Below are 12,993 nucleotides of genomic sequence, written 5' to 3' on the forward strand. Positions count from 1 at the left end.
AACCTCACCCTAAACCTCCCAAAAGCCTCATCTCCAAATACCATCACATTGGGCATTAGGCCTTCAAAGTATGAATTTGGGGGGAACACAATTCAGTCCATAGCAACATAATATAAAATTTTAAATCTATCTATAAAGCTCTTCCATTATAGTTTTTAAAAGGACTTTTCCCTTATTATTAGATTATAAAATGGTTAACACACATATTCCTATTATGATAAAGTCAGTGAATAAAGAGGGCCTGCTTCTGTTTGGAAAGAGAAATAATAGTCAATTCCTTAAAGCATTTCACACATCCCAGTTAAGCTTATTCCTCCAGTGGATGTTTCAATTCCATTGCTGTTCTTCTAGACCATAAGCCAATTCTCTCAGGGTTTTATATTATCTATATTACCACCATTGCTACAATGTCCCTGTAACTGTCCTGTCTGCAGGTTGGCTCTGTTGTAGCTAGGGATGGAACTGTCTTCCTACTCTTTCTCTTCCATCTCCATCCCCCCTACTGTGACATCCCAGGTAGTAGGCAGAGCAGCGCTGATAGTATCCAATCCATAAAATAGAAAATGGGTGAGAGCAGTGCCCTGCTAGCTTTCCCAAAGGGTACCAGTACTTCCTTTGGATGTGATTCCCCAGGACAGTGCCTGCCCACCATTCCTACAGCTCTTACTACTGCCAAGTCTTCTTATGTGGCAATCAGCATTCTCCATAATACCATAAAAGGAAATGGTCCCTTTCTACCCAATACTTAAATTCCTAGGTGATTATTAAAGTAAAAAATAAGCAGGATTTAGGAAATATTCAGGGAGCACATCAGTACATTTTACTACTTTTGTCCATGAATAAAATATTCTGTGTGGACATTAGGTGGAAAGAGAGAAGCTATGTGTTTGTTCTTAAGTGTACATTAGAACATCTTGTAAACTTTTCATCAGCTTCAGACTCAAATTTCATACTTCTCTAACTGTAAGCACCTTTTGTGAGGAACTGTGTCTTCTATATTTTTGCATATAGTAGGAGAATGCATTACAGATGTTAGAAGATCCAAAAAATGCCTCTTGAATGAATGAATGGTCTATAATAAATAATATAGAATATAAAAATAAACAAAGACAATTCATTTTTAAAAGTAAATTAAAATTTCATTTGCATAGTTTTCATTCTAAATTAAAGTGATGAATAACACGTTCTTGGAATCTTCAAAGTGGACTTCAAATTATTTTTCATATTAACTTTTTTTGAGAAGTACCAAAAGAGTCTTTAAAAGAGAATACCTATTCTAATAATTTAATAATACTCTTGCATTTTATTTATCTCATATCTGTGATATAATTAATTAAAAACCCAGTCCAGTCTAAAACTAATATTTCTCACGTTAAAACCATCTTCCTCCACCCTAACTGCGACTACAAACGGCGCTAGAATGAATAGATACTAATTTTCATATCATTATAGTGCTATGGAATTAATTTACAAAAAGACACTGAAACACTCATTTTTTGCCTTCAATCTTCAAACACTAGCTAATATCTGAAAATAATATATGATCAATATAGGTCACATTCAATAAGCTCTCAAACCAATTGGAACATCCCTTCACATAATTCTAGTATCCAAATGTATCTCTCCTTGATTTATCATCATGCTATGACTGCTGCCCCTAAACCCCACAATATGTGACACTGTCCAAGATTTTCCCCTTGCAAATACTAACTTTCTACCAAAAGTGACTCTTCATTAGCTAACCTGGTGTGGTGCTAACTCTGGGGATGGCCAGCTCTCTGTTCTCCTTCATGCTCATCACTTTAACCCCAAACCCAATCTCAGACAGCAAAGTAGGTACGGAGTGAGGGGAATTAAGAGTAAAACCAGGGCTTCCCTGGTGGCGCAGTGGTTGAGAGTCCGCCTGCCGATGCAGGGGACACGGGTTTGTGCCCAGGTCCGGGAAGATCCCACATACAGCGGAGCGGCTGGGCCCGTGAGCCATGGCCGCTGAGCCTGCGCGTCCGGAGCCTGTGCTCCGCAACGGGGGAGGCCACAACAGTGAGAGGCCCGGGTACCGCAAAAAAAAAAGAGTAAAACCATCAACTGGAAAATCTTTCAGGCTGTGCTTGTATGTAAAAAAGCATATTAAATTATGGAGCGCTGATAACAATGTATGGTCATGAAATAGAAGCTGAGAAATATATCCATCCTTTCTTTTTCTCCTAGTATCAGTAGTATCGCTGATAAGACAGGAATGGTTCAACTGGAAAATGTCCTGTCCGTTCCTGAGATACTAGTCATAGAAACACTGTTCCTTTCCTTTGATACTAACTGAGGGACTATTACTGGGGGACCTAGGTCATCGTAAACTTTTGACTGGAATGACTGCATCGTGATTATGCAAGGTGAAGAAGGAAATTTCTTAATACAGAATATTCAAAAGCACTAATATAGACAAAATAAAATTAGTTCCTTTTAATATACTGTTTATATAAGCCTCTAGCTAAGGTGAAGCAAGAAACTGCAATTTAAAAAACAGTAACAATAACAACAGTGACGAAAACCACACAAACTGATCCAGGATTCAGAAGTCTCTTCACCGTAATCTCAGGCAAATCTCTTCACCTCTCTAGACACCAGTTTCCTTCATGCCCAAAATGTGAGACTTGTATAAAATAGTATTTAAGGTTCCTTTCAGTTCCAAGATTGCATGTTTCTAAGTACAAGTCACCATGAATATACAAAGAAACTCCTCTAAATTAATTTTAAGAAGATACTATTCACTAGAAATCATCATTACCAGGTAGCTATGATTATAATTATTACTATTCCGAGCATCCAATTATTTTACTAAGAAGGAATGAATGATCTATGCAAAACTCTGGAACAAACACCTAAATTTGATACAGAATCTGTGCCTTTCATTCCTTCTCCCTTCCTTCGCCTGCCCTCCAGTGGCAGTGCTGAGCAGTGACCCAATCAAAAGAACAAATATGAAGGCAGCATTCCAAACTGGCCTCAACCCTCTCCCAGGCATCTTGGAGCAGTCCAGATAATATTGTTTTCTCTCTCTATGCCTAAAAAGAGGAATTTAGAAGATAACAGGACTAAGGTATAGCACCTCCTGAAAATTAGAGCAACTTAGAGTGAAAATGATATGAGCAAAGTCAACCACTGGTTATTTTCTTTGAAAGTTCTAAGACCACTTAAGAAGGTTCGATTTCTATCAAAGACTTCCACATTTTAAGCAGGACAATTCTAGAGCATAACAGAGGAGTTATACAGCAGGAATTCTGGAAGGTCTCCTGGAGAACTATAAGTAGTGCCTAATTATGAGATTAGAAGAAGACAAGGAATTTTCTCTAGGGATATCATATTATGCCTGAAAACTCATATATAGAGAGGTTTTGTGACTAGAACTGACAAAAAGGGAGCCTTGTAGTTAAAAGATTTGTATTTTTAAAATATTTGAAAAATGAAATCTTACTCTTTAGAGTGAATAATTTTCCCAATTTAGCCATCATCATCATGATTATTATTATTCAGAAGACTATATATTCATTTATTTAGAGCAGGAGTCTGCAAACTACTATTACAGCTTGCAGGCCAAATCCAGCCCACCACCCATTTTTGTAAGGTCTGCAAATGAAAATCACTTCTACAGTTTTAAACGGTTGGAAAAACTCAAAAGAGTATTTCATGACATGTGAAAGTTGTATGCAATTCAAATATCAGTGTGCATAAATAACATTTTATTGGGAAACAGCCATTCTCATTCACTTACATATTATCTATGACTGCTTTTGTGCTATTTGGGCAGAGTTGAGTAGTTGTGACAGAGACTATATGTCTCACAACACTTAAAATCTTTATTATACAGCTTTTTACAGAAAAAGTTTGCTGAGCCTTGGCTTAGAGCCAAGCTCACCAGTTTTATCTTTGCATATCACTTCAATCACTCATATGTGATGGGGTCATCTAGTGTGTGAGATGAGAAAACACTACTGGTGTAAATAAAGGTAGGGGATGCAGCCAGCAGTGGACAGGTTAACACCAATAAGTGAACATCATAGAATTATGGATCTTTTTTCCTAGTGGATCAAAAATGTTTTGGACTGTTGACTGCTTGCTAAATAGTTGACGGTCCTTAAGCATCTTATATTGGTTGTCCTGAAAAAATTAAACTCTTTACCTCACCTGTTCACAATTCCATTAGACTAAAAAAAAAACAACAAAAAAGCGAATTATCTCATTAATAAAAAATATTCCTTATGCTTTACAAATAAATCATTATTTGTACAGTGTTTTTATAGATTACAAAATGTTTTGCATACGGCGTATCATTTGATTTTCATTCTAGGTACATTTGCTATATTATTCATTGAGCGAGACATGTTGAAGGGTTCAGCTCATGTTGTGGAAATATGCAAAAAGCAAACATTGACTTTTGAAATACTTGTTATCTTTCACATGCAGAGTTACTTGCAAAAATACAAATTTAAGAATGCCAAAACTTCAGATTTTTGGGCAGCACTTGAAGAGGTAAGGAGGAGTATATCCTCAAACATTTCTTTGATTAACAAATGATTTATCAATCATTTCTTTATCTGATTATTCTATCCTTTTATTTCCCCTTATTTGTTGATTGATTATTCTCTATTTTTTAAACAAATCTTAGGCAAGTCATCTACCAGTGAAAGAAGTAATGGACACCTGGACCAATCAGATGGGTTACCCTGTACTTAATGTGGAAGATATGAGGAACATCACACAGAAACGCTTTCTGTTGGACTCGAGAGTTAATTCTTCTGAGCCACATTCAATTTTGGGGTAAGAATCTATAACGCATTTCAGAAGAAAAGCAGAAATTTGATGGAAATACTGGCCATTTGTTTAGACCTTGCTCTTCAGTACCTGATGCTTAAGCACAGTGTTTTTGGGGAAACAAAGGCATTCAGAAATAGCTCAGTTGTCTTCAGGTTCCAAATGATGGACTGAGCACATGCATGCAAGTACTATTCTTCCCAGAAATCACTGAATAAAGAAACAGAAGTACTAAAAGAAATAAACTCAGAGAAGCAAAGAAAATAGGAAGGGCTAAATGTATCATAAAATTCTAGATGAAGAAAAGCAGAGGGAGAAATATAGACAGAAAACAAACAGAGGAAGATGCAGCCAGATAAAAAGAGACTTTCAGTAGAGGTGGAAGCTGATTTCCCCCTATCCGTAGACAGGCTCTGGGCTCAGTGTCGGCACTCAGAGTGGAAGGCAGGAGTGAGGCTGAAAATAGGGCAATTAATTTGAAGTCTGGATTCAGGACAGTTGTGCCAGCCAGACCCCTACCCCTCCACTTTCCCTTCATTGACTGCCATTCTTTCTTCTGCATAGAGCTCTCAAAAGTCTGGCAATGACCCAAGGCAAAAATCCAGAGGACTTTTTTTCCTAAAGAAATTGACCAAGACGTAGAGGAGAGCTAAGGATTTCCATCTGGTTGGGACACCCAAAGTAAAGCTTTCCTCCTTGTGGCATTTGTAGTATGAATGGGCTGGAGCTGCCAGCTCCCCTCATACATACACAGAGCCTCTAGTCAGACTTCCTGTTCAGCGGAGAAGTCAGTTTCAAAAATATACCTCCCTTCTCTACTCAGCCATAAAAAGAAATGAAATTGAGTTATCTGTGGTGAGGTGGATGGACCTAGAGTCTGTCATACAGAGTGAAGTAAATAAGAAAGGGAAAAACAGATACCGTACGCTAACACATATATATGGAATCTAAGAAAAAAAAAAAAGGTCATGAAGAACCTAGGGGTAAGACGGGAATAAAGACACAGACCTACTAGAGAATGGACTTGAGGATATGGGGAGGGGGAAGGGTAAGCTGGGACAAAGTGAGAGAATGGCATGGACATATATACGCTATAAAATGTAAAATAGATAGCTAGTGGGAAGCAGCTGCATAGCACAGGGAGATCAGCTCAGTGGTTTGTGACCACCTAGAGGGGTGGGATAGGGAGGGTGGGAGGGAGGGAGACGCGAGAGGGAAGAGATATGGGGATATATGTATAACTGATTCACTTTGTTATACAGCAGAAACTAACACACCATTGTAAAGCAATTATACTCCAATAAAGATGTTAAAATATATATATATCTCCCTTCTCAACAGTAGAGGGGTTACGTACAAGACACCAAGAATAACCAATTTAGTCCTTCTTTCTTAAATATGAATGATCAAGGATCGCAAGGCACATAAAAGAAATCTAAAAGCATAAAAGGTAAAATCTCACATGAACAAACAAGAAACCTATCTCTGGGCTTCCCTGGTGGCGCAGCGGTTGAGAGTCCGCCTGCCGATGCAGGGGACACAGGTTCGTGCCCCAGTCCGGGAAGATCCCACATGCCGCAGAGCGGCTGGGCCCGTGAGCCATGGCCACTGAGCCTGCGCTCCGCAACAGGAGAGGCCACAACAGTCAGAGGCCCGCATACCGAAAAAAAAAAAGAAAGAAACCTATCTCTATAAGAGACATAATTAAAATAAAAAATAAATTTATGAAATATATTAAGAGATCAAAGAAGCTATTATATCCATTAACTAAGAGCAGAATGTTTTCGAAAAGACAAACTGAGAATATAAAAGAGCTATGAAAGATTAAATTTTGGTTGTCAAAAAAATTAATAGACCAACTAGAAATAAATTTGGGGAATTCCCTAAAAGTACAGGACAAACACACATAGAACTGGCAAATATGAAACAGAAGACAAATATGGAAAATCTAGCACCCAACTAATAGAAGTCTCTCAAAAAAAAGAAAATAGAGAAACTTAAGGGGCGAATTGTACCAAAGAAATAATAAAGTGCAAAAAGGCCCCATTGACTACACAGTACAAAAAGGAAAAAAAAAAACCACCAAAAACATACCTAGCTATAGCCTCATGAAATTTCAGAAAACTAGGGTACATGAGTTAGTGTGGCATTAGACTTCTTTACAACAACTCTGAACTCAAGAAGAAAATGAAGCAGTCATTTAAAACGTGGATGCAAAAAATATTTTCAACCTCTAATTCTCTAGGCAGTTCCCTAAACCAAACGTATAAGCACAGTGAAGACATTTTCTGACGTGCAGCCCCAGAAAATGCTTTCCACACAGCACTTCTTAGAAAGTTACTAAAGCTACAGTCCAGGGGGATTGGAGCCTGGAGAGAAAAAAATATGAATGAATCCAAAAAAGAGGAAGACATAGGATCCAGGAAACAGTTCATCCAACCTAGGAGAGCCATGAAAGGAAATGCAGACCAACAGCGATCCAGTGGGCTCACAGTGCCGCAAGAGCAGGATGACTGGGGCTGAGTTAGGTGATCCCCAGGGAAAAGAGAGTATAATTGGGAGGATGGCAGAATTGGGGAATTGGTGAAGGCCCATCAGTCTGGCCAACTATAAAGAAGAAAATTAGCAAAAAACAAAATCAAGGCTATATGTAAAAATTGTGATCCAAAAATATGAAGCAGGTAGAATGATTTTATGCCATTGATAAAGTATAAGGAAGAGGAGTCTATTTTACCCTTATGTTAGGGTGTTTGTTAGGGGAAATTTGCATTTAAGGGACTCAAGGGCCATGAAATCAGACCACTGAGAAGGAAATATGACTCCAACACACTTCTCGGCCAGCAATATGTATAGAGCATAACTTCGTTTGTGTTATTTTATAATCAACCAATGGATAACATGTTAATGTTTGCTATAGTGACAGGTTAGATTGTAAATATAAACAATCTTAACACTGTAACAAGAAAAAACAGCTGACAGAAGAAAGGAGGTGGAAGAGGAAGAAAAGGTGGAAAAAAAGGATACTGGTTCAGTGGTGGACCGAAGCTGGCTTTAATCCCAACTCAGTGACATCATTCCAGTAGCCTGAAATTGGTCATGATGTGAGTTAATGGAAATCAGCAAATACTACATTCCACTTCCCACCCCTGCCCTGAGAGCTGGTTGTTAAGCATTTATCAGCACTGCACAAGATAACCTTATTCTACAGTTAGGAGAGAGTAACAATACGAAAATTTATAAAACAAGAAAAGGCAGTATGGGTATATTATTTAAAGGAACAATTGTAACCTATAGAAAGTCTAATAATAATAATTTTGCTTTATTATAATTTGAATGTTAAAGGGGGAATGAAAAAGAAAGTAGTATAAGTGAACTAAGTCACCCTCTCTCATGGGTGAGTTAATAAATACTATCTAAAAAATATAGAGGTATTTAGAGTTACAGTATTAGATATCAGAAGAACCAAAACCAGAAGCATTTAAAAGGGGCTCCTTCTGAGAGAGGTGCTGGTCTGTGGAAAGGGTGTAGGAGACAGTAGCTTTTCAATAGTGGTTTTCCCAGTTTTTGATTAAGGATGTTTTTATTTACAATGCATAAATGAAATTCTCCAAACATTTTAACAGCAATTACACACTCAATCAATCAAATTATTTTGCATATTTTATAAGAGACTTCTAAACATCACCACTTAAAATTTTATTAAATTCCATTTATAATTTCAAATATAAACACCGAAAGACACAGTTTTATGAATCTAATTTCTAAAAAGAGTTTTCTATACATTTTTATGAATCTAACAAATTAAAAATCATAAATATAGTATATCAAATTTCTTGGGATTTTCAAACACATTAAACCTTAAAAACCAAAAAGGAAAAAAAAGAATCAAACCTTTAACTTTACAAAATCAGAATTTCCTATTACATGAAAAGATGCTCAACATAACTAAATATCAAAGAAATGCAAATCAAAACTACAATGAGGTATCACCTCACACCAGTCAGAATGACCAGCATCAAAAAGTCTACAAACAATAAATGCCGGAGAGGGTGTAGAGAAAAGGGAAACTTCCTACACTGTTGGTGGGAATATAAATTGGTACAACCACTATGGAGAACGGTATGGAGGTTCCTTAAGAAACAAAAAATAGTACTACCATATGATCCAGCAATCCCACTCCTGGGCATATTCCAGAGAAAACCATAATTCAAAAAGATACACACAGCCCAATGTTCATTGCAGCAGTATTTACAATAGCCAAGACATGGAAGCAATCTAAATATCCATCAACAGAGGAATGGATAAAGAAGATGTGGTACATGTATACAATGGAATATTACTCAGCCATATAAAAGAATGAAATAATGTCATTTGCAGCAACATGGATGGACCTAGAGATTATCACACTGAGTGAAGTAAGTCAGAGAAAGACAAAATATCATATGATATCACTCATGTGGAATCTAATTTAAAAAATGATATAAATAAACTTGTTTACAAAACAGAAACAAACTCACAGATTTCGAAAACAAACTTATGGTTACCAAAGGGGAAACATGCAGGGGAGGGATAAATTAGGAGTTTGGGATTAACATACACACACTACCATATATAAAATAGATAACCAACAAGGGCCTACTATATAGCACAGGGAACTCTATTCAATATTCTGTAATAACCTATATGGGAAAAGAATCTGAAAAAAGAATGAATATATGTATATGCATAACTGAATCACTTTGCTGTATACCTGAAACTAACACAACGTTGTAAATCAACTCTACTCCAATAAAATTAACAACAACAAAAAAACCTCACCCAAATCAGACTTTTATAGGCATTTAAACATGACTACTGAGTTAAGGTATTCTAAGAATGTCAGATAAAATTACAAATCCAATACATCATTTCCTCTAATTTGCCAGATTTTTAAAACATACCAAATATTGTAAAAGCTGACAAAACACGTGCCACACAGCCAGTGATTTCAAAACTTATTACACTTGTATGACTACAACTTTTACAAAAGTATTAATAATATAGCCGTTTCTGTATAACTAACTAGTTATTTCTGTATACATTTCCGGGGTGCCAACCGGTCCCAAATGAAGAGAACAAAATCACAATCTCAAGACGCCCCCCCTAGCCACTGTAGCTGGCCACAGGAACCTGGGTGTACCACTTTGGGGATGTCATCTCCGACCTTCATTGCTCAGCTGAGGCCCCTCCTAGACAGGATCCTGGCTAAATGAGAGCAACACCTAGGTCCCCTGGACAACATTCCAATTTCACCCATGCCGATTTTAATTGTCTTTTAACTTCTTAATACGTGCTTTGGGTGGAGAGAATTTTGCACTCACCACACTCCAGGTGGCCTCTAATCTCCACTACCCGATTTCCACCGAAAAGACCTTTCACCCTCTTCCTTTTTTAATAGTCTCACTGACCTCATTTTACAGTCTCATATATAAATCATCACAAGATCAATTATTCAGTAGCAATTAAAATAACATGAGAAAGGAGAAATACAGTGTAGAAGGTGTCTCAGGAATCGTTTAATAACTATAAACTGGTTCTTTTACAGTTATTGTTTTATGTTCTAGCAAATTAAATTTGGCCCATTTTAATACTGCTAGAGCCTTTGGATACTAAAATTTTTAAAATATTTCTCTCTTGCAAAACTAGCTTCCATTTGGAAGTTTCACAGGAATTATTCTCTCCTGCCGTGTGCCCACTGATATGCTGAGCCTGAATTAATTGTCGGACAGGAGGTGTGGTGGAGTAGAGACGACTACAGAAGACTTTCTTTCCTGAGGAAGTGATATTTAAACTGAGTAAATTGGTGTTGAGGGATGACTGTTGGGGTTTTCAAAACAAAATGCAACATATATGAAGGCTCTAAAGTTTAAAAGGAGCATTATACATATAATATGCAATGCTTACTGAGCATTTACTAAGTAGCTGGCACTATTCTAAGTACTTCAGTGTATTTTATTATAACAGATAGAGAACTTTAGGCAGAAAATTTTTAAATAACTTACTCAAGGTTGCACAGAGTGTAAGTGATGGATCCTCGGTTTGAATGCAGGCAGTCTGGCTCCAAGAACTAGACAACAGAGAGGCACTGGGAAGACTGGTGGGAGATAAAGTTGGAGGGGAAGGCAGGGGCAGGCATGCAGACCATGTTAAAGATTTTAAACAAAAGAGTGTGAAAATTCAAGGATGTTAAGGAGAGAACTGGCAGGATCATGTTTACATTTTTCAAAGTTCCCCTCTGGCTGCACTATGGAGAACAGATCAGGTGGGACAAGAGTGGATGCAGGGAGACCAGTTAGGATGATATTGTAGCTAGTGACCCATGTGAGAGGTGATGGAGTTGATGGGGCCTGCCCTAGGAGAACGGCCAGGCTGGGGATGTGTGGCATATGTTCCAAAGATTGAGTTGAGCTAAAATTTCCAATTAAAGAATAAACAGTGTGCAGGGAATTGAAACAGATGAATTTACAGAGAACAATCTCCTTTTAGAATACTGTTCTCATCTTGCTCTATATAGCTCATAGCCGTATTTCTAGAGAACTGAAAAATCTTTATAGACCCACTTTATGATACCGTACTACATGCAGCAGGTAACAGAACCTGTTTCCTGATTTCCAATTCAGGGCTTTGGGAATTGTTACATGAACAGCACACTCAGATGATTCCAAAAATTCAAATTGCCAAAAACTTTCTATCCCTGTCATCGAGAATGAAGAACACTCAGAAATATTAAATTAGCTACTTCTAGAAACTGGTTGGCCAGAAAGACAAGATCCAGCCTCATCCACCAGAATACAGGCACTAGTCCCCTCCACCAGGAAGCCTACACAACCCACTGAAACAACCTTAGCCACTGGGGACAGACATCAAAAACAACAGGAACTACGAACCTGCAGCCTGCATAAAGGAGACCCCAAACACAGTAAGATAAGTAAAATGAGAAGACAGAGAAACAAACAACAGATGAAGGAGCAAGATAAAAACCCACCAGACCTAACAAATGAAGACAAAATAGGCAGTCTACCTGAAAAAGAATTCAGAATAATGACAGTAAAGATGATCCAAAATCTTGGAAATAGAATGGAGAAAATGCAAGAAACATTTAACAAGGACCCAGAAGAACTAAAGATGAAACAAGCAACGATGAACAACACAATAAATGAAATGAAAAATACTCTAGAAGGGATCAATAGCAGAATAACTGAGGCAGAAGAACGGATAAGTGACCTGGAAGATAAAATAGTGGAAATAACTACTGCAGAGCAGAATAAACAAAAAAGAATGAAAAGAACTGAGGACAGTCTCAGAGACCTCTGGGACAACATTAAACGCACCAACATTCGAATTATAGGGGTTCCAGAAGAAGAAGAGAAAAAGAAAGGGACTGAGAAAATATTTGAAGAGATTATAGTTGAAAACTTCCCTAATACGGTAAAGGAAATAGTTAATCAAGTCCAGGAAGCACAGACAGTCCCATACAGGATAAATTCAAGGAGAAACACGCCAAGACACATATTAATCAAACTGTCAAAAATTAAATACAAAGAAAACATATTAAAAGCAGCAAGGGAAAAACAACAAATAACACACAAGGGAATCCCCATAAGGTTAACAGCTGATCTTTCAGCAGAAACCCTGCAAGCCAGAAGGGACTGGCAGGACATATTTAAAGTGATGAAGGAGAAAAACCTGCAACCAAGATTACTCTGCCCAGCAAGGATCTCATTCAGATTTGATGGAAAAATTAAAACCTTTACACACAAGCAAAAGCTGAGAGAGTTCAGCACCACCAAACCAGCTTTACAACAAATGCTAAAGGATCTTTTCTAGGCAAGAAACAAAAGAGAAGGAAAAGACCTACAATAACAAACCCAAAACAATTAAGAAAATGAGAATAGGAACATACATATTGATAATTACCTTAAATGTAAATGGATTAAATGCTCCCACCAAAAGACACAGATGGGCTGAATGGATACAAAAACAAGATCCATATATATGCTGTCTACAAGAGACCCACTTCAGACCTAGAGACACATACAGACTGAAAGTGAGGGGATGGAAAAAGATATTCCATGCAAATGGAAACCAAAAGAAAGCTGGAATAGCAATTCTCGTATCAGACAAAATGGACTTTAAAATAAAGACTAT

The 12,993-nt window shown here is 37.4% G+C and overlaps 1 protein-coding gene across 2 annotated transcripts in view; it reads left to right on the forward strand.

Annotated features, from left to right (window-relative positions):
• ENPEP (glutamyl aminopeptidase) overlaps positions 1-12,993 on the forward strand; it is a 103,621-nt gene that overhangs the window by 52,286 nt on the left and 38,342 nt on the right. For both annotated transcript variants that reach the window (XM_065877148.1, XM_065877147.1), the window contains 2 exons: positions 4,459-4,524; positions 4,661-4,812. In XM_065877148.1, coding sequence (XP_065733220.1) covers positions 4,459-4,524; positions 4,661-4,812 — 218 coding nt within the window. The remainder of the gene's footprint in view (positions 1-4,458; positions 4,525-4,660; positions 4,813-12,993) is intronic.

Source organism: Phocoena phocoena, chromosome 5 (assembly GCF_963924675.1).
Source record: "Phocoena phocoena chromosome 5, mPhoPho1.1, whole genome shotgun sequence".
Lineage (NCBI taxonomy): Eukaryota > Metazoa > Chordata > Mammalia > Artiodactyla > Phocoenidae > Phocoena > Phocoena phocoena.